The sequence below is a fragment of the Cariama cristata genome, unplaced genomic scaffold (assembly GCF_000690535.1).
Source record: "Cariama cristata isolate BGI_N322 unplaced genomic scaffold, ASM69053v1 scaffold38697, whole genome shotgun sequence".
NCBI lineage: Eukaryota > Metazoa > Chordata > Aves > Cariamiformes > Cariamidae > Cariama > Cariama cristata.
The window spans coordinates 20,195-40,091 of NW_009625693.1; the positions used below are offsets into that span (position 1 = coordinate 20,195).

General features: G+C 43.6%; 1 protein-coding gene across 1 annotated transcript in view; it reads left to right on the forward strand.

Moving 5' to 3' along the window:
• LOC104164392 (ras-responsive element-binding protein 1-like) overlaps positions 1-19,897 on the forward strand; it is a 49,325-nt gene that overhangs the window by 14,619 nt on the left and 14,809 nt on the right. The window contains exons 2-5 of the mRNA XM_009703702.1: positions 7,955-8,074; positions 9,403-9,605; positions 14,269-14,358; positions 15,720-15,883. Of these exons, the coding sequence (XP_009702004.1) occupies positions 7,955-8,074; positions 9,403-9,605; positions 14,269-14,358; positions 15,720-15,883 (577 nt within the window). The remainder of the gene's footprint in view (positions 1-7,954; positions 8,075-9,402; positions 9,606-14,268; positions 14,359-15,719; positions 15,884-19,897) is intronic.

The window sequence follows — 19,897 nt, forward strand, 5'->3', positions numbered from 1 at the left end:
GTGCACGCTGGTCCTTGATTTGCTTTCCCCCTCCCCCTCCACTCTCTTGCCTTGTCCTCGGCTCCTTCGGGGCCATGTGGACAGCAGTGGTTTTGGCAGGCAGTGTGATACCGCTTGCCTGACCTGTTCCCGTTCCCACCTTTGTGACCTTCTTCCTGCCTGCTGAGGGAAGAGCCTTCAGGGCCTGCTCCCTCTGGTCCCTGGCTCTGCTCCGGGCTCCCACCCTCTCCTGCGCCGCGTCCCAAAGCTGACCCCTTGCCCGGTGGGACGTGAGCAAACCCTGGCGTGAGGGAGAGACGCAGCGGCCAGACCGGGGAAGGCCTATCGGTGTGGGGAGAGACCCCGGGCTGTGTCCCAAGGAGCACCACCCCGCTGCTGCCGGTGCCAGGCCGGGGGAGACGCAAAGGGACTTTCTCGGGTTGCCACTTCATCTGAGGCAAATAAACTGGAGTCAAAGCCAAGAAACACATCGACTTCCTGGAACTCTGCGAGCCGTCCGCACAGCTGTCCCCGCTCCCTGAACACATGCAAAGCAGAGCTTATAAGGACAGACAGTATTGCTTTTGTGTCCCTCCTCAGCCGGCGGGGAGGGCGCAGGGGACTGGATGTGCCGGGTAAGGCCCAAGGCCTGTCTTGTCCCGTGTTCCCCCTGCGTTGCAGTGGTTCCCAGTGACTGGGAAGAGGACATAGTTTGAAACTGCGCCAGGGGAAGTTCAGGCTAGAAATTATGAGGCATTTTTTCTCAGAAAGGGTCGTTAGGCATTGGAATGGGCTACCCAGGGAGGTGGTGGAGTCACCATCCGTGGAGGTGTTTAAGAAAAGACTGGACGTGGCACTTGGTGCCATGGTCTAACTGACATGGTGGTGTTAGGCCAGAGGTTGGACTTGGTGATCCCAGAGGTCTCTTCCAACCAGATCTATTCTCGGCCTCCTGACGGCTGAGAGGACAGGCAAGGATGAGGATGGAGGGGTGTTTGCAATTGTCTACACGGGAAGGAGTGGAGGGACATCTGCTTACAGCCACTTGTTTTGCTCTGCTGTTGCCCTGACCTTATTTTTTGTGTGTCTAAAAGTGGTGCTTGTGGCTGCAGGTTTGTTAAGCTGTCTTCAAATCTCAGTATCCTTTTTGCTTGAGCAAGCTCTCTAAGCTGACTGCAGTTTGGTGACAAAGGCTTCCTGGAGGGCCAGGTGCTCACCACAAGCTGATACAAACAGCAAGGATGAAGAACAGCTCGTAGATGCGTCTTTGGTCAGGGAAGAGGAGGGCTGAGGTGTTAGAAAAATCTCAAAATTCATCAGCAGCTGTTGAGGCTAAATGCAGCCGTAGGTTATAGCAGCTCTTGCGGTGCTGTACGTTTTGTGTGGTGTTGTCATCCCTGAGCATGGCAGTGGTGGTTGGGAGTTCGGTGCAGGCTCAGATCAAACCCTCTAAGGTGCCTGCTGAGCGTGCTGACAGAAGCCCGGGCTTTCCTGTTGGGAGCCTGGCGGCCTTTGGGTTTTGCTTTTGCTGTCAGTGCTGGAGCAGCGTGTGCCTTGGTTCTCCTGTGAATACTGTGTTCAGTTTTGGGCCCCTCACTACAAGAAGGACGTTGAACTGCTGGAGCGTGTCCAGAGAAGAGCAACAAAGCTGGTGAAGGGCCTGGAGAAAAAGCCTTACGAGGAGCAGCTTAGGGAGGTGGGGTTGTTTAGTCTGGAGAAGAGGAGGCTGAGGGGAGACCTGATCCTCCCTCTACAACCATCTGAAAGGAGGTTGTAGCGAGGTGGGGGTTGGTCTCTTCTCCCCGGTAACTAGCAATGGGACAAGAGGAAACAGTCTCAAGTTGCGCTAGGGGAGGTTCAGGCTGGACATTAGAAAGAACTTCTTCACTGTTAGAGTCGTTAAGCATTGGAACGGGCTCCCCAGGGAGGTGGTGGAGTCACCATCCCTGGAGGTGTTCAAAAAACGTTTAGATGTAGTGCTTCAAGACATGGTTTAGTGGGCATGGTGGCATCGGGTATACGGTTGGACTTGATGATCTTTGAGGTCTCTTCCAACCATAATGATTCTATGATTCTGTGATTCCTTTCTAGCCTGGCAAGACCACAGGCTCCTGCGTGAGGGCTGTTCCCACAGCACACAGTGCTTGTGAAAGGAGCAAACGTGGGTACTCTGTTTAAGTTAGCAAATTGAGTGCAGGGCCAAGAAGATAGGGACAAATGCATTTTATGTTAAGACTACCTGGTGTCTCTGTGCATTGCTGGGAACCAGTTGGACCGTATAGGTGAATTTCATCCAGGAAACCCCTGCTTTGCTGGTAGAGCATCTCACTGTTACATTAGTATAACTTCCTTGTTTTCAGTGTCTTACATCAATGTAGTACCAAAGTATCATGGTGATTCAGAGTTGTTGTTCACTTAAGGCATTAACTAAGTTCAAATTCTGGTATGCTTTATGGAGAGATGCTTTTGGTCATCTGAACCAAAGTCCCAAGGACCATTAGCGCTCCGTAAGTCATCAGAAGGAGATTTTCAAAACCTACATAAAAACTAAATGCACACACATATCCCATCATGCACACAAGGAAGTAAAACAGGATGAGTAAATATATTTCAATATTTAAAATTTAGCTTAACTGTTAGGTGTTGTAGCAACAGTATACAAAATAATCTGGAAATACGGGGGTTATCTTGTTCTTGTTTGGTGCTTTTTCCCCTGACCGGCCCCCAAAACAGGTGGTGGTCCCTAGCTCAGTTTTGAGGCATGGCCATGAGCATGTGCTTCACTTATTTATTCTGTGTCTGAGTGTATCTGTGTACATGTTAGGTAAGGAAAGGCATATGGATGTTGTGGATTCATAAGGTTGTTTTAGGAAGCAAAGTGTTATACGTGCACTAACACAGGTAAAACAATTGTATCGCTAATAGCTTGGGGAGTTTGCAGCAAGAGGAGCAGTCTGTCTTTTGGTGCTCAGAGAGTACCCCTCAAGAGATGGTGCTCCTTTTGGTTCTTGTCTTTTAGGGTTTGTTTGGTTTGGTTTTGTTTTCCTCTAGAGGAAAACATTAGTTACAGGTACAACTTCAGAACCTTTAGGGTAACATTCTTAGCTTTTACCGAATGCTAAGTGAAAGAACAACCACCAGATACTCCCATGCCACTGTCCGTCTTGTTATACTTGTCTTCCTTTCCCCATAGGCTGGTCTGTGCTGGTGCTCCAGCAGTGGTGACAGTGAGGTGATGCTGCAAGTGTAGTTCTCTACCGCTGGGTCAGCACCAACACTTCAGTAGCAAGGGCAGAGTTGGTATTAAAAAGGTCAGTTGGGAAAACTTTCTTCATTTGGTTTTCCTTTGCCTTGAGGCAGTGCTTTGAATAGTGTTAACCCTTTTTTCTTCCCACATGACACATTTTCACTTTCTTTCCCTCCTGCCAGCTTTGGTGCAAAATCACGTTCAAAATGTAGTGGGGGTGATTGTGCACATCTCTTGGGGTGAGAGTGACCATTTGTGCTTGGAAGTGTTGCCATGTGCTCTGGGAGTAAAATCTGCTGCTCTGTGTAGAAGCTTAGTAAGGGACCTGTGCATCAGAAACAGTTTGGAGATTGGTGTAGCAATTCTTAGGTATTTCAGTCTCAAGGGTAAATGATAAACTTTGTTTATTCAAATGCGATATCCCTCTTTGAAGTTCTGTTCTTGTCTAAATTTGTATACTAGAAGATCTGGTCTTCATTTAAATAATCCTTGAGTTTTTTTTCTACCACTTAGAGGGGGGAAAAAAAAAAAAACAAACCAAAAACCAAAAACCAGTAGGAAAGCCTTGAATAAGCTAATAGCATTGCTAAGATGGAAATGATGAAGAAGGCTCAGGATTCCTGTTTGGGCCTCACGGGAAAAAGTGGTTTGAAGTGCATGTGTGGGGGGGTGCACATTCCTAAAACTGTCATTTGTTTCCCCTGTTTCTCCTCCCCCCTCGTGTTCTGTTCTACCTACTACGGCATGTTTAATGAAACTAGTAAAAGTATTTGGCTGAGAGTGTTAATCTTTCCCTGGCCCAATTAGTGCATGGCTTCTACTTTAGCATTAATGTGGATTTTTTTCGGAAGGCAGAACAATGAGCAGCTTTGTGCTACACACCAGGTTTTCCCCCTCCTTGCCTGTATTTTGTGTTTCTTCCTATCTATTCCAAAGGGAGAGCTCATGTGCAAAGACAGTGGAGCACTCTGGAGCAGAGACCTTTACCAACTCCCAGGGGCCAGGACGTGCTGCTCCGTGCTTGTGTAGCCACCTCTCGATGGCAAGTCAAGTGACTGTGACTCTGAAGACTCATCATTTCTTCTCCTTTCTTCTTCCTTCCCCTGTGGCCCATGTTCTCCTTTTTGCTTCATCTGTGATGCTTTTCACCAGAAGGAGAAGCAGCTGTAACTGTTGAGAGGGGTCTTAAACAAGAAAATCAAATCCACTTAAATACACATAAGTGAAGGGGAGAAGTAGCTGTTGATGCGCAATGTAATCACACTTTATCCCAAAGGAGGAAATAGGTCTAGCAAGTGTCTTCCTGTACAGACTGAATGGGAAGCAACAAGGCTTTTTTTTTTTTTTTTTTTTTTAGTGCTCTGCTTTCTCAGTGACTCTTCCATTAGCTGGTTATGTGCGGCATCAAGGGTGGGCCTCTGTCAGAAGCAGGAGCTAAAGCCCCCTCAGGTTTCTCTGCAGGATCGAAGTTGCCTCAGTTTCATGGTTTCAGCAGCAGCATCAAATGGAGGGGACATGTTCCTCCAGAAGAGCCAGGTCTCTTGGTGTGGCTGTGCAAAGAGGGCTGCTGTGTTGTTCTGTTTGGTTCCTTCCCTCTGTATGTTAGTGCTCTTGCTGTCACTTGCTCTCTGCTTTTCCTCCTTTTCACAAAGGATGACTGTGACACAGGGGGTTTCTTCAAAGTAGAAGATGACTCGAATGCTTGTGACCACTTCTCTGTTTCCTAGAGGCTTTCGTCCAGTGTTGAATGCAACCTGAGGTTGCACTGTTTGCCAGCTTATTTCCTGTTCGTCCTCTTTCCTGGAGGTCTTTGTTTTCTTTTGGGGAGAGGGAGGAAGAAGGCTCCATCAGCACGACCTCAAAGCAGGGGCATTTGATGTGAGCTGAGAAGGCTTGCAGTCCTGAAGGCAGCATGGCATAGGGCTTCCATGCTGGTTGCTTCCTATCTGATTCCTTGAGTTTCATAGGTGCTATGGAAAAAAAAAACAAACACTTCCCCATCCCCAGTGATGCATTTATTTAAAGAAAAGAAAAAAAGGGGAAAAAAAAGCTGCAAGAGAAATCTCCATATGTTTCTGCCTAAAGGCTCTCTGCCACGGGTTTTCCCACAGGAAGGAGTGATTTGGCCCAGTATTCTTATTGTTTCTATATCCTATTGCAAATAGAAAGTTATGCTTCTGAAATCGGTGTGTGCTGCTCATGCAGTTGCCTTTGTTTCAGTAGTGCATTTTTGCTTCATGACAGAGAGTGGAAAAGATATGTAAATAAAAGCATGCAACAGTAATACTGATTTTTGCAGAGATTAAGTTGCGATCTTTTGACTGCTTCCAAAATAGGAAGTTTTTAATATATGGAAAGTGGTTTTAAAAACAACATCTGTGACTATACATCTTTGTTTGCATTAGCAGGAAGATACTTAGATTCAGAAATAAAGTAACTGTTTGTTCATAGAAATTATGAAAGGCTGTAATAGCGCAATTCATAGTTTTCTTCCTGAAAGAAGAACAGAGAGCAAGCTGGCAGGTGTTTCTAAACCAGGAGTTAGGTTTGTTAATGTGTTAATGTGTGGTAATGTGCCTGCCTCTTCTCTTTGTGATGAACATTTCCGATTTTCACTGTTGCTAAAAGCAGCACTAGGAATTCTCACGCTAGTTCTCTGGGAAGCTCCTCAACTATTTTAAAGTTTCTTTGACTAACACAGGAGTCTTCACAGTTACACAGTAGATTGACTTTTTCCAGGATGAAGCAGTGGTGACATTAAATATCCTAGGTATTGACTGAAAGAGGATTGAATAGGTCTACTTTGGAAGGAAGAGTTGTTTTGTTTGGTTGGCCTGTTTTAAGGACTAAAGCACTTACTTGCATTGCTTTAACAGAAATCCTTCCAAATAATTTAAACTGATCCTTATTTTTGGTGGTGATATACACCGAGCAACTTAGTGTGTAGTTGCTTGGTGTATACAGCATCTTAGAAGACTTAGACCAGTCTCAAAAATAACTCTTGTGCGTATTCTATTCAGAATTAAGTCAGTTACCACATAAGTGATTAAAAAAAGATAGGGGAAAAAAAAAAAGAAATTACTATGTTGCTCTTGAATGAGATGGACATTTTTTAAAAACAAAATAACAGCAAAGTTAGTTAAGGACAAACAAAATAAAAACAAACAGCTCCCATAATTACTGGAGAAAATACAGAAGGATGTGTGCTTGGCCTCACCTTGGATCAAGAAATCCCTGTGTTGCATGGACCACTAGTGTTTTCTTAGCAGAAAAGTACAAAAATGACTAGGGAAGAGTTACCTTGAGTTGTTCAGGATAGCGTAAAAGTAGTCTTTTTTTGTCTGTTTTTGAAGATGCAAATTGAAAACAGTGTTTGCTGAGAAGCTGGTGTTACCCAGAGCCTTAGATGCTGGGCTTTGACAGGTCCTAGGTTTTGTCTCACTATGTCAGATCATCTGTGTGCCGCTCCTAAGAGGGTCGGCAGCTAAACGTAGGAAGCTGGAATCTGCTGCTTTGTCTGGCATTGCGTGAGATGAGGAACTGCTTGACACAAGCTGGGGCCTTTCTCTTTGTCTGCCTTTTCTTGTGTGCTCTAAAATGTCAGTAGTTAGGATAACATAGTCATTTATTGTTTGCAAATGCTGTTCAAACAGCATTTAAAGATGTGTTACGTGACTGATTTGCATGTCATCCTTGAGAATATGTTTTTTTTTAAAAGGAAGAAACCCTGTTGAGATAACCGCAGTTTGAGGCAGATGGTCTCTGCTTTCTGAAAAAAGGAAAACTTGTGTTAAGTTTGCTGGATGTGATTTGTGAATCTGAGGTAATGATACGTCCACAGTGTGTTCGTTTCCATAATGAAAAAAATATTTTCCTTGTAAGGTTATAAAGGTGTATTTCTCCATTAAAAAGGTATCAGTAGTTTACCATATTACAAATAACCTTTTCCAGAGGCTGTTACTGTGGGGGTTGCAGGCAGAGAACTCCTCTTTTTCATACGTTGATCATTCCCTGTCACCTCTAAAAGCGATGTTCAACTACCCTGTCATTCTACAACCAGAACAGGCATTCTTCCTGAAACCCCGACGATAGCATGATAAGTTTGTGGTTTCAGAAAGGGGTGTGGAGAAATTCTGTTGGCACATATGATGGTTGCTTATGTCTTCAGCTCATCTGGAAGCCTTGGGCAGTGGGTGTGAGGAACGTGCCAAATGGTCCCAGAAACCTCACTAGTCATTTCACCACTGCTAGAAGGAAGAAAAAGGTCACCATGAATTCATGTATTGGAGTAAATGTTAATCCTCCAAGAAGAGAAGAGGGGAGGAGTGTGTGTATGAAACTGAATTACTTAAATTCTCTAGCTGCAGAATATTCTTCCGACTTCTTAACCAAATGTCATGACCATCAGTGATGTGCTAGCTTTCTCTCTCCTTCTCTCCCTCCTCCTTTTTTTACTGACTGAATACTGGGGACTAAGCCAGTAAGGGTTTCCTTTCTTTCTTTGCCCAGATTTCACCGCTGGCAGAGGCAGCAGCATCTCCCAGCCCAATGCCCAGCCACTCATGGGAGTGGGCGCTTGGCTGCGTTGACACTGTTTACGTGCTTCTGTCATCAGACCTACATACTAGTCAGGGGAGCCTTTAAACGAAAGGGCTGTAGTCTCACTTTGCTAAAATGGCTTCCAGAAAAACTGACTGCCTTTCTCTTTTTCCCTTCTCCCTCACATAGTGCTAGAGGGTGCTGCTGAAGAAGAAGCTGAAGAGCCAGATGCTACTATACATACTACACTAAGTGAGGAGACCAGCAACCACGAAGAGAGCCACAGTCAATCAGGGGATAAAAATGAAGGTAACTGGTTTGACTAGCTCTGTGTGACTCTGTAAATGAGGGCATTGATTAAGGCTTGTAGAAACATTTCTTACCCATTCATGCTCCTTATCTATGTGAAGAGTGTAAGATAAATTGAGCAGAAGCACTGGTGCATACATTTATTTTCCCATCCCTAACCTTTATCTGTCTGAAAAGATAAAATTGTTTGAGCAGAAGCATGGGCACATAAATGCTCAACTGCCACTGCAGGCTTCCAAACTAAGATTTTCTTGGCTCCTAGTAACTTGGCACCACATTACTTAGCCTCAAAAAACCACCTGTTTATAATGCTCAAACTTATCTTCCAAAGACAGTATTATGTGGAGATCAAATGTTCACAGACAAATGTGTTCCTCGTTGTTCACCCTGACATCCTCTTGTGTTAGTGACTTTCTCACAGCACATATTAAGAAGTGACAGAGAAATGGACTTGCAGGGTGTTCCTGTTTGTTTGGGAGACTTATTTTGGGGGAAAGGAGTGTTTAGTTTGAAAACATTTGCCTTTTCAAACTTGTAAAGAGGAAAGTGGAAGGCCTTACCTGTGTGTTTGACATGTCTGTATGTTGAGAAACCAGAGATGAGATTTTAGATGTGTTTCGAATTTAGTATCAGAGACAGGAGCATCCCTGCTGCATACAGAATGTGATGGAGAAGTCCGAATCTGAACAGCTGTAGCCACGTCATTAGTCGTGAATGTTACATGGACTAATATGGCTTGGTAGACCAAAAAGAAAAAAAATCTACATAGATGCTAGCTGTGGCAGTAGAGAGACATTTGGAGGGATTTGGGGTTTTGTTTTGGTTGAGTTTTTGCTAATTTAGCTTATTTCATATACAGAGCTCGCTTAAGCTATGCTAGAAAGAGAACCCAGTACCCTACACTGTGTTACTAAGGCCTTAATTGTGCAGTTCTGCTCAAAACATGTGCTTGCTTGAATGATCGTGCTTGCCAGAGTGTGCATTCATCAGTACTGCTCTACTAGTTCATGGTGATCACAAGGTACCACGAATAATACTATTTTACAGCACGAGAGTTTAAGGTATATTGCTGTATAAGCCCCATACTGAATTAAGGTTGAAAATGAAAATAACATGAATGTCCTATGAGAAGAAACGTACACTTTGTCCTATGCATTCCAATATAAGAAACTTTTCCTGTTACAAGAACTGCAGTTACTATGGGCACTTGCCTGTGTTCCATGATGATCCAGCAGAGTGTGATGCAAGTTACAGGCAGATGAAAATACTGTGGGTTTTTTTTCAGATGGTCTAGCAACTCCTATGTGTGTTTTTGTTTTTAATTCCAGAGAAGCAGCTGGAAAGCTTAAACAACTACAAGGTATCACCAAGTTCACCAAACAGTTTGGACGGAGCAGACTTGTCCTCCATTGACGCCATGATGTCAGCAGTGATGAATGTGGGGAAGATTGCTGAAAACGGTGGGAATTCTCAAAATGTCAAATCGCCCTCGAAGTCTCCTGCACCAAATCGGATTGGCAGGAGGAACCAGGTATGTAAACCCAAATGCAGGGAGGGCGAAGGGGAAACAAGCAGCTGTACGGGAAGTGATAAGACATAATTATATTTCTTTGATTGTTTTGCCTTTTTTTCCTTCAGTGGGTATTTTTTCCCTCCACCTTGCTCCTCTATGTATATTTTCTGGCGGCTCTTGAGAACATAACTTTAGAAAACTGGGAATCGAAGGGGTCTGCTTGCTTGGATTCACACATAAAACATTGGAGCATGAGCTCTGATGTCATGCAGTGGTGAGCTGGTCTAGGAGATGCCACTAGCAGCGGCAAAGCCACTGAAGAATTGCCGCTTCTTACCTGCTGCATCCTTTCTCCAGGCTCTTACATTCACCTTAATCTGTTGAGGGACCAAATCATTTCATGGAACTAGGATAAAAGAAATAGCTCAGATAGGAGCAGAGCAGTGTGGCAGGCAGCTTGGCTCAGCCATCATGAGGGACCCCTCATGAGATGTGTGGCTGTCGCCAGGGAAGATCCAAGGGATTTGAGGTTAAAGGTCGTGCTAGAACAAAACATCCATCAGGACGCTCAGTTCAGATGTGTGTAGTGTAAGGTACCCTTACTTCATTGTTAATAAAACTATCAAAAACTATTGCAGAATGCCTTGTACGAATCTTGCAGAGCAAATAAATGTAGCTTTTATCAGTTTTTTTCCATTTACCAGTTGATGGCACCAGTTGATAGCAATATTGATCTAAACAAGTTAGAGAGAGCCATATCAGTTGAAGCTGTGATTATTTATATCCATGTTTTTCTCCTGCTGGGCCAAACCCTACTAATGAAGGTGCTGCAGAACATGAAGAAATACCCTAAATCCCTGTGTCCATTTGACTTCAGAGCTTGTGGTAAAGCATGGAGAATTTGTAAATAAGTGAAGATGCAACAGGGACCAGAAAGATTGAGAGACATGACTCATGTGATGTTCCTATAGTAGTTTATTAATAGCTTGCCAAGTAGCTGCCCGGTTGACAGACTTATGACTTGTCTTGGATCTTTTTGCTTGAAAGGAGTTAAAAGCCATTAACTGTAAATGAACATTCCTAAATGAAAAGTCTGGGCAGTATACGGGCAATTGTGTTTGTGGGATTGTATTGTCTGTCACCTGGCTTTAAGGTTTATTTGCAGTGTTCCCACTTAGGGGCTGCCCTGTTTCTTTGATTTCATCGTGTGAAGTGAGGCACTGGAGTTCAGACTGGTCTCAGTGGCAGTGCTGTTACACAGCTGTCTGCCGGTACACCATGTGGTTTGGCTTCAGGGAAGTTTATTAGCGTTAGTGACCTTTATTCCACCTGATATTTCGATGGGCATCGAATCAAAGGAAGCTTGAGAGTAAATGTGACAGGATTAAGAGGGATTCTTACAGCACAAAAATAAACAAATACATTAAAAACATAGTAAATAGCCTGTTTGTTTTTTAGGCTGAAAGATCATTATCACCAGAGGGGCAAATGGCTACATTACTGAGAAAACAGAAGTGAGATGTGAAATATTGAGTGGATATCAGTCTGGTTAACAACCTCTAATACAGTGTATTTCCACTTTCAGCATAGCAGAATGAAAGCGCTGAATTGTTTCAGCGTGTAGCAGCACACATATCTCACATTCTGGTCAGAATGTACCCCTTATTATAATTTCAACGATAATAACAGTTAGCTAGTTTTCTGGGTCTGACTGCTGTTTCCCATGAGTTGGCAGCAAAACGTTTTGCCCTGAACCTTTGTCCCAAAGTCTATGGTTCTTTTTATAATGCTGACTTTATGTTGGCTCTGGTCTACCCATAGTCTAATAAACATGTTCTCACATCAACCTGCATCCATTTTAACTTCTCATTTGCTTTGCTCTTGAAGAAAATAAAAAGTGTGACAAAGGTGTTTGGTTGAGCTGGAGAGCAACCAAATAGACCTAATGCACAACTCGAAAAGGATTTGCCATCAGTTGAAAGCAGAGCAGTTGTGCCAGGTTGACTTACTAAAGGAGAGTAGCTAACAAATTAGCTGCTAATTTTATCTTTCAGTTCAGGAGCTGTGTTTTCACCAGGCTGGCTCCAGTGGGGTGGCTGAGTGCTATGTTTTAAATTTGTGAGCAGGGGTGCTTTTACAGTAGGGATGCTAATGTTTTTTGGTCTGGATTGGGTCAGTCAACAGCATTCCTGTTGTAGCTACCCTGGATTTGCTTGAGCTGTGTTATGGTATGTGGCATGTACCCTGTGTGAACACTGGAGAAAGTTGGGGGTTTAGTTAATAATAAACCCCAGATTCAATACTAATCAGCTCTGGCTGAGCTATAGTGTGTTTCTGATCTTTGCTTCAAGGTGAACCAGTAATTACTCTATCTTCTGTTAATTTGCTGATTCGAAGAGCAGGCAGTCTGGAAAACAGGCTTTGAAACAATCAAGTGCATCATGTAGAACTGCAACACTCATTTAAGGGGGGGGTGCGAAAGGCGGGGAGGAGGGCAGAAAAAAAAGTAGTAGGTTGGTAATTTCACAGCAATACCCTGGGGATTAAACACCATCTAAACTGTCAGCACAGCTGCAGGGATTCTCCTCACGACACAGTGTGTTTGTTCTCTGTCCTGAACCAACTTTAACAGGGTTGCAATATAATTGGAGCTGAACATTACTCCACAGACAGGTTGCATATAGTAAAATTAATGTTGTATAAGTAGAATGGAATAAGCATGTGCGATATATATGTTGGTATGTAAAAAGAGGGGGGGTGCACTGGGATAATGCATTTTAATTTTCTTGGGGTGTTCAGGCTTCATAATGGCAGCCTTTTTTGCTTGCTTTCTAACGTTTTGCAAGTAATAGTACATTAGGCCTTGGCCTGTGTGCATGGCCTAGAGTGATTATCTTTAGGATGGAGAGCTCTGAAATACAGTTAGAAAAAGATGTACAAGAGAAAAAATAGGGAAGAGTAGGAGAACCTAATCATTGCAGTCCTGATCCTTTCAGAAGTGAAGTCACAGTTTTGTTTACTTCAGACAAAATGGGAAAACAGCTCTTCATTCATGTCCACAGGTCACTGAAGTTTATACAAAATTATCATGGCCCTATTTTTGAAAACACAATGTTAGATTTTAATAGGGGACTCTCTAGAATGGTTCCCCAAATCTTGTAGGAGAGGATGTTGCTTTATTGAGACTTAAAAAAATCTTTCTCTAACACTGTGTCATCATCTTCCGTCCTAACATGCCAGAGAATTTGTCACAAAGACTTAGGTTAGTCGTTCTCAGTGTTCCCCACAAATGCTTGTATCTGACAATCTGGAAATGGTTGCTTCTGAGTTTGATGACTTTTGGGATGGTGATGGAGGAAAAGAGTTGTGTGGAGAGAGGAAATGCACAGATACACTCATACCCATCAACTCCCTCCCAACTAGAGCTCCCTCCCTCCAAGAGCTACTGAGGGCGGGTTTTCTTTTTTGCTTGTTTTCATGGTTTTACTAATGATACTTTACATAGGCAGCAAAGAGGTTCAGTAAAATGTGTCCTTTTGGCATAAATGTTATACTTTCCCATTGGTCCTACAGAGATGGTTTTCATACTCTCTTGTCACCAGAAGTGTAGGTAACAGGCAGTGGATCTACCTAGCTGATGAGGATTTGCATCATTCTACAGAAAACTGAGGTTTAATTTTCAGTGGCCGATGATCTTCCTTTTAATATACAGGCGTTCGTGCAGAAGCGATGCCTGGGCTTCATAGTGAAGTGGTGAAAGTACCCTTTATGTCATACAGTAGCCATTCTTGCTGACAATTCAGACAAACGCCTTTGGTTCCTGCGAGAGTGCCATTTCATCCTTGGCTGAAAGAGTGACGGTTTTGCTCAGTGTCTCAAGGGCATACTTAAATCAGGCTGAGCTCTCCGGTCGGCTTCATTGTTTGTACTCATGGTTTGACCATGGTTACTCCTCATTTTCACCTGGGTGGAGAATAACCGGGTTCATAATGTGTTCTTTTTGAGTCACGTACACTCCTGCATTGTCACCTCTTTCTCAGCATGATCTCATGAGATCTTGCAAGCTTCAGAAGGGTTGGGCCTGGCTGGTGTGCCGGGATGGGATGCTTCCAGGAGAAACACAGGATGCTAAGGGAAATGGTGCTGGTGATTCAGTAAACGCCGCGCTTCCTTCGGAGTCAGCCACGGAGCAGAACATACAGCCCCTAGAAAAGGGCACTGGGCTAGTGCCTTGCCATTGAGATGGGGTGGAAAACCTGAAGTCCTGATGACTTGTGCTTATTAAATATCTTTTGGGAAGATTAGTGGCATTTGCCCACATATTCTGGTGGCGTTCCAGGAATTACTTTCTGCTCACCTAAATTCCTCCTGGCAATTTGAGCTGGTCGCAGTAATTGCCTTTACTTCCTGTCCTAAACTGCTACTGCTGAGTATCCGAGTGCTGTTAAAACAGCTGCTGTACTTCTGTGGTAGTTGAAATGGCCCCTGTTTATAAATTCAGAAGTTTCTGAAACTTCCCTGAGGGATCTACAAGGATGATAAATGCATACGTGCAAGTTGTTCTATTAATGGCCTTCTATACATAGGATGGGTTATATTTTTCCTGTCCTCAGCAGCTTTCAAGTTCTTTTATGTCAATATTCCTTCTGATTTTTTTTTTTTTGCTTTGTTTTGTTCACAGGAAACAAAAGAAGAGAAGTCTTCCTATACCTGTCCTCTGTGTGAAAAGATTTGCACTACACAGCACCAGCTAACTATGCACATACGTCAGGTATGCAGAGTACTGGCTCTTGATTTGTTACTTTTATTAAGAGTGCCTGGTTTGCCAGGGCACATTTTGCAGTGGTGAAAAACAATTCCATGTGCAAACCAGAAATGCTTCCATTATAACTTGTTTTGCTTTTATTTTAACCTTCCCCTTATGTCTTCTTTAAAAAAAAAAACACCCACAAACCCAACCCCGAGGTGGGTAATTTTCCTCCCTTCTTTTCTCAACACTCCCCCCCCCAGTGGTTCAAACAAGGATGTATGTCCTGTTCTGCATAGCTTTAGTTATCCCAAAGATCCGGAAAACCACTTCCATCATGAGGCATAAGTCCTGCTTTTGTTATCTTGTTTGAGTGCAGATCTCTTTATTGGTCATGCAAATTAAGAAGCAGGAAGACACAATTTTTAAATCATCTCAGTGTGGAAGAGCTTCTCAGTCCTTCACAGGGTATAGCAATTTTGGGAGGCAGAATTAAAAATACATTTTTTAAATGGATGATGCACTTTTTTTGTCAGCTACAGGCCTCTTCTTGCTCCTCTTGAAATATATGCATACTTTATAAAGAGATTTGGCCTTTTCAATGTCAGAAGGTTCTCCTTTGGATGTTAAGGTTGTGGTTCACCACTGTGAGTCCACTAGATACTTACTACTTCAGTTTTCCCTCCTGTACTGTACCTGTTACTTCTTTTTTTTTTTTTTTTCCCTTACTCTCCTGGCAGTTTTTTTTGGGTTATGTGAAGAAATCTTCAAATCTCTGAACGCGAGTAAGAAAGAGTGGTACATACAGCACAGTAACTAATGGCCATGTTTTGGCCCTGTAATGTATTTATATGGCCATAGAAATCTGCATGTGCACTCAGAAGCAGTTTACTTCTGTTTTCTTAGTACACAGTCAATTGAAATTAATATCTTTAAAGAGTATTTGTTTTTAAGTATCTTTCTTCTGCCATGAAGTTCATCATTACATCCTCTTTCTGTTTTCCCCCTTACCACTCACCCAACCCCAAACCACGGCACAGCTCAAAGTATCGCAAGGTACTGTTTGTCTGATGGGTTGTTGCTGAATCCCTTTCTATCCTCTCCTGCTGCACAAGCAGCTGAAACGCTGCATGTGGCAGGCATTGCAGGCTGTGTGAAACAGCTACTTGTGCTGGTGCATTAAGGAGTTAAAAATGAAGGATGGGGGTGGAGTTGAGGGGGGAGGGCTGGGGAGGAGAGGGATGTATACAGGGCACACGTTAATATAAGGTACTGTGCCGAGTGGCTCTTTAAAGCTGCTTTTAATATGTTTATAGTTCTTGCTAACATTTACTGGCACTTCACAAGGGGCATTCAATGAAAAAAAAAATCATTGCTTTCTCTAGCATAACACTGACACTGGAGGGACAGACCATTCCTGCAGCATCTGTGGAAAGTCTCTGAGCTCAGCGAGCTCCCTTGATCGCCACATGCTGGTGCACTCAGGTGAAAGGCCTTATAAATGTTCCGTATGTGGACAGTCCTTCACCACCAATGGAAACATGCACAGGTGAGTGCTGATTGTCACCCAGGAGTTTGGAAAGGATTATAGGATAGGGGGCGGTTTTATTTCCTCAGAAGGACTTGCAGGCTGACTAAAGACACTTCTTGGCCAGAAAATGTGGACTATCTGTGATCTGCAAGTATGGCATGACACACATGCACACTTACAAGTACTAGGATGCTTAAGTTGTGGTCCTCCCATTCAGAATTGAGAAAGCTCTTCTAGCTCTCTTCATGTATTATCAAGAGTTGTTATGGATGTCCAGAAGTGGTTTTTTTGTTTTATTAGTAATATTATTATTATTTTGACAAATGGGATGGATTTTTCTCAGAGGACAAAAATATATAGCCAAGCTGTATAGGAGCTTCTAATTTTGTAGCTTCAGAGTCATGGATGCAAGTGGTTGTATTGGGACATCTGTGGTGTTGATGTATGTTATGTAGTTAGGTATCCAAGTGCCATTGTGAAGATGCCTCTTCAGAATAATTGGTCTTGTTTTTAAATACATACACCAGTACTTGCTTGCACTATAGACAACTTACTGCACTATAGATCCGGGAAATTCTCTGTAACCCAAGTTGCCAAACATATTTCATGTAGTTTCCTTTGTAGGGATGTAGCAATATGTACAGTCGTCAGTCGGGGAAACAAAATGTTAAATCACATGGATGTTCCTTTACACCTCTCATTCCCCAATTCGGTATTCATTTATTTGCATGGGTGGAACACCTGCCTCAGAGCTTATTAAAACTTCATGAATTCCCACATAGCTTTAGTCCCCGTATCAAAGAGTTTACAACCTACAAAGAAACTGCAAGACAGATGGAGGAAAGGAATATAGCTTATAAGCAAAATGGCAAAAGTGATGGTTACAAACTGGTTCTGTGTGGGAGGGAAGAGATCTAGTTTCCTTCATTATTACCAGTCATTTTCCAAGCAGTGTGGCATAGGTGGAATGAAAGGGGTGATTTCAGTGACAATAGGAAAGATAACGTAATGCCGCAAAAAAGGAAACAATAGCTGCTTGTAGCTTTACCTTTTCTGTGTCATATTGTCCAGGTTAAACAGCTAATGTGAAAACAGAGGAGAAATGGGAGGGAATGCAATTTTTTAATTCCATATTTATTTAACTTATACTTGGTTGGAATTGGGGAGAGTTGGATGGAGAGATGTAAAATGAGAACAGAAAGACACAGAGATGTTCAGAGGAGATACTGGCCTTGGGCATTGAATAAATCACACGTCTGACTCATTTGACCGGAGGTGTTGCCAGCCACATGTTTGCCAGACTGGGTCATTATTCTGTCTGCCGTGAGGAAGGCAGGGCAGCGGCTGATTTGCGGCTGATGCCACTGTCAGCGTGGAAGGGTGAATTCCAGTGCTGGGAGCCTGGGGTGGTCGGACACTTGTGTCCAGGTCCTCAGGCCGGGCTGCTTGCGCGATTTGTTTGGCTTTTTGCTGATTTGGCATCTCCTCTTCCTCTCCCAGAAGAAGGAAAGGGGGGCTTCCCCTGAGGCTTGACTCTGGGCCTGTCAGGTGTTGATGTAGTCACCTTTGCTTATGTGGGTTTCCCTGTATAGCAACTCTTACAGTGCTTTAGCAGCAAATTTGCCAGAATTGCCAGGCTCAGTGACTTGCCCAAAAGAAGCAGAGATCAGAACCTTCTGATGAGAAGATTGTTTGGTTTTAAACTTTCCTCCTAACAAGATAGATGTTGCTTGAAGTTACCAGGATGGAGTGCTGTATTTACTGACTGCACTAAGAAGGATCTAAGTTCATGCAAGGAAAATCTTTCTATTAAAAGTTCATTCCATCTGATAGGTTCCTGTCTGCTGTGTAAAACTCCTTGTGCAGGCCCACACCGCAGCAGCTCGATGGGACACTGCAGAAACCTGTTACTGAGCTTGGTGGCACTGCAAAAAGTGGTCCCAGATCTCTGACAGGCAAGATCCTGAGCACGCTGAAACAGGCTAGTTTTTCTAAAGGAGGTTGTGGTTGGCAGGACTGTGCCACCAATTTTTTGCAGTGAATAACCTTTTCTTGTTGCTATGACAGACTATAATAGTGAATCCTGTTGCTGAAGTGGAAAGCATGAATGTGCAAGTAGACAGCTGAGGATAAATGTGAAGTGAAATGAAATTTGTTATCTCGTGCTATGAACACTCACAAGGAAGATGTTCATTTTGCCCACCAGGTACCTCCTTCTGAAATAGGTATTTCTAGTCTAAGATGGTGTGAAGTAAATTCTTTTGTAGGCATCTCAATCTTGACTGTAGCATCAGGCCCAATGGCCTGCCCGTGCTGTGGCTGAATGCCTCTTGCATCACATTGAAAACTGCTTCTGCCTCAGGATCCTGGAGCAAGGACCTGCTTGCCGGGTCCTGCCTTATGTGCGTCTCCTGCCGGCCTTGCTTGTGGTGGTGCCGTGACTGTTCTTCCATGCCAGCTGGATGATAATACAAGTCCATCTTTCTCTGCTTTTGCGCACAGTTCCTTTATTGTTCACTATTTTTGTGCTGCGGTATCTAAATAGTGACAGGTATATGACCAAAACAGCAAAGAGTAGGATTTCTAATGTGCCCCTGGTAGCTAGCATGGTGGTATACCTGGAGCATTGCAGAGAGAGTGGAGTCAGAGAGAGAAGTTGTAGGTCTAGCGGGAAGTTGTGAATGTGCTGCCCAAGAAGCAATGTAGCTTGTGAAGGTCCTGCAGGAGCCTCGCAAGTATTACTGCATTTACAGCAAATATGCTCAGTGCATGGGAGAGGAGCAAGGGAGAAGTTAGTCTGCCAGTATCTGAACGAGGGGAAAAATGTGTAGGCACATGCTATGTACATCCTCTCTTCTGCGCCTTGTTCTGGCTCTTATTTAATGGTCTATAATATTTTTTTGATTCAGACTTTGAAAAGACCATTTAGGGGAAAAAGTCAAATGAAATTATTTTGTCCAGGGAAATATAGTGCCACAGGAGTGCTTATAGCTGTTCCATCACAGGATGAAATTTCTGATCCATTTTTCCACCTCATAACAGCCAGGTCGTTAGACATTCGGCTGAGTGGAGGAGGGAAGGAGGCAAGTTTTGGTTGCTTTTTTGCGTTAGAAAATGTCAGTGTTACACTCTTGAGTGCCCATCATCTCAGTTGAAAGTAATTTTTCTCCACCCTCTCTCTATTAAGGGAGAAAAAACCCTCCAGAGCTTATTTGTTGCTCTTCTGCATGACGGCCAAACTTTTTTGCAATAGCCAGACTTTTTGTGGAGTGAGAATGCTATTTTCTGTCCATCTCTTCTCTGAGTTAGTCTAGCTGTGCTGGGGTGTTGGGTATACTCTTCACCTGTGAAATTGATGCTGCCCTTCCTGAGTCCCACAATACATGCAACACTTCATTTGTAAATGAGTCATAGCCTCTAACATAAAGTCCAATTTCTTTTTGTTGTGCTCCTTGGCTCCTTGTCAACAAGTCAAGTTGAATGGGCACAGCAGACAGGGATGGAGGGGAAAGGTTCTCTTGTGCAGCACCATTCAGAAAAAGAGGTTAAAACCTGCTTCCTTTTCTGACCAGAGTGACTCTTGGCCAGGATTTTCAATGGGGAACTGTGAGCCTGGGGCATCTCAGAAAACTCTCTTACAGCTGCCAGACTGCTCCGGAGTTGCCTGAGCCTCGAGAGGGGACAGTCATAGTTGGAGAGAGCAAAAGTCCCTGGAGAGTGCTCAATGTCCAGAGTAAAAAGCTGATTTTCTCATTCTTCCGAATGTGCCATCCAGCTAACTGCCTCCGTGTCAGTGCTGCTCCTACTGTTTGGGGAGAGATGTTGCAATCTGATACGATAACTGGGAGATCCATCAGTGTCTCTTACCAGGAACGGGAATTGCTCTGGAGGAGGAGAACTGGAGACGATGCTGAGTTTTTTACAGAGATTTTTTTTTGACCAGTACTGGAAAGAACAAGTCTTCTTGGAGATAGCATACCTTCTAGCATCAGGACCTGATTTGGGGGTTTTGGGGAGTTGTTTTCTTGGGGC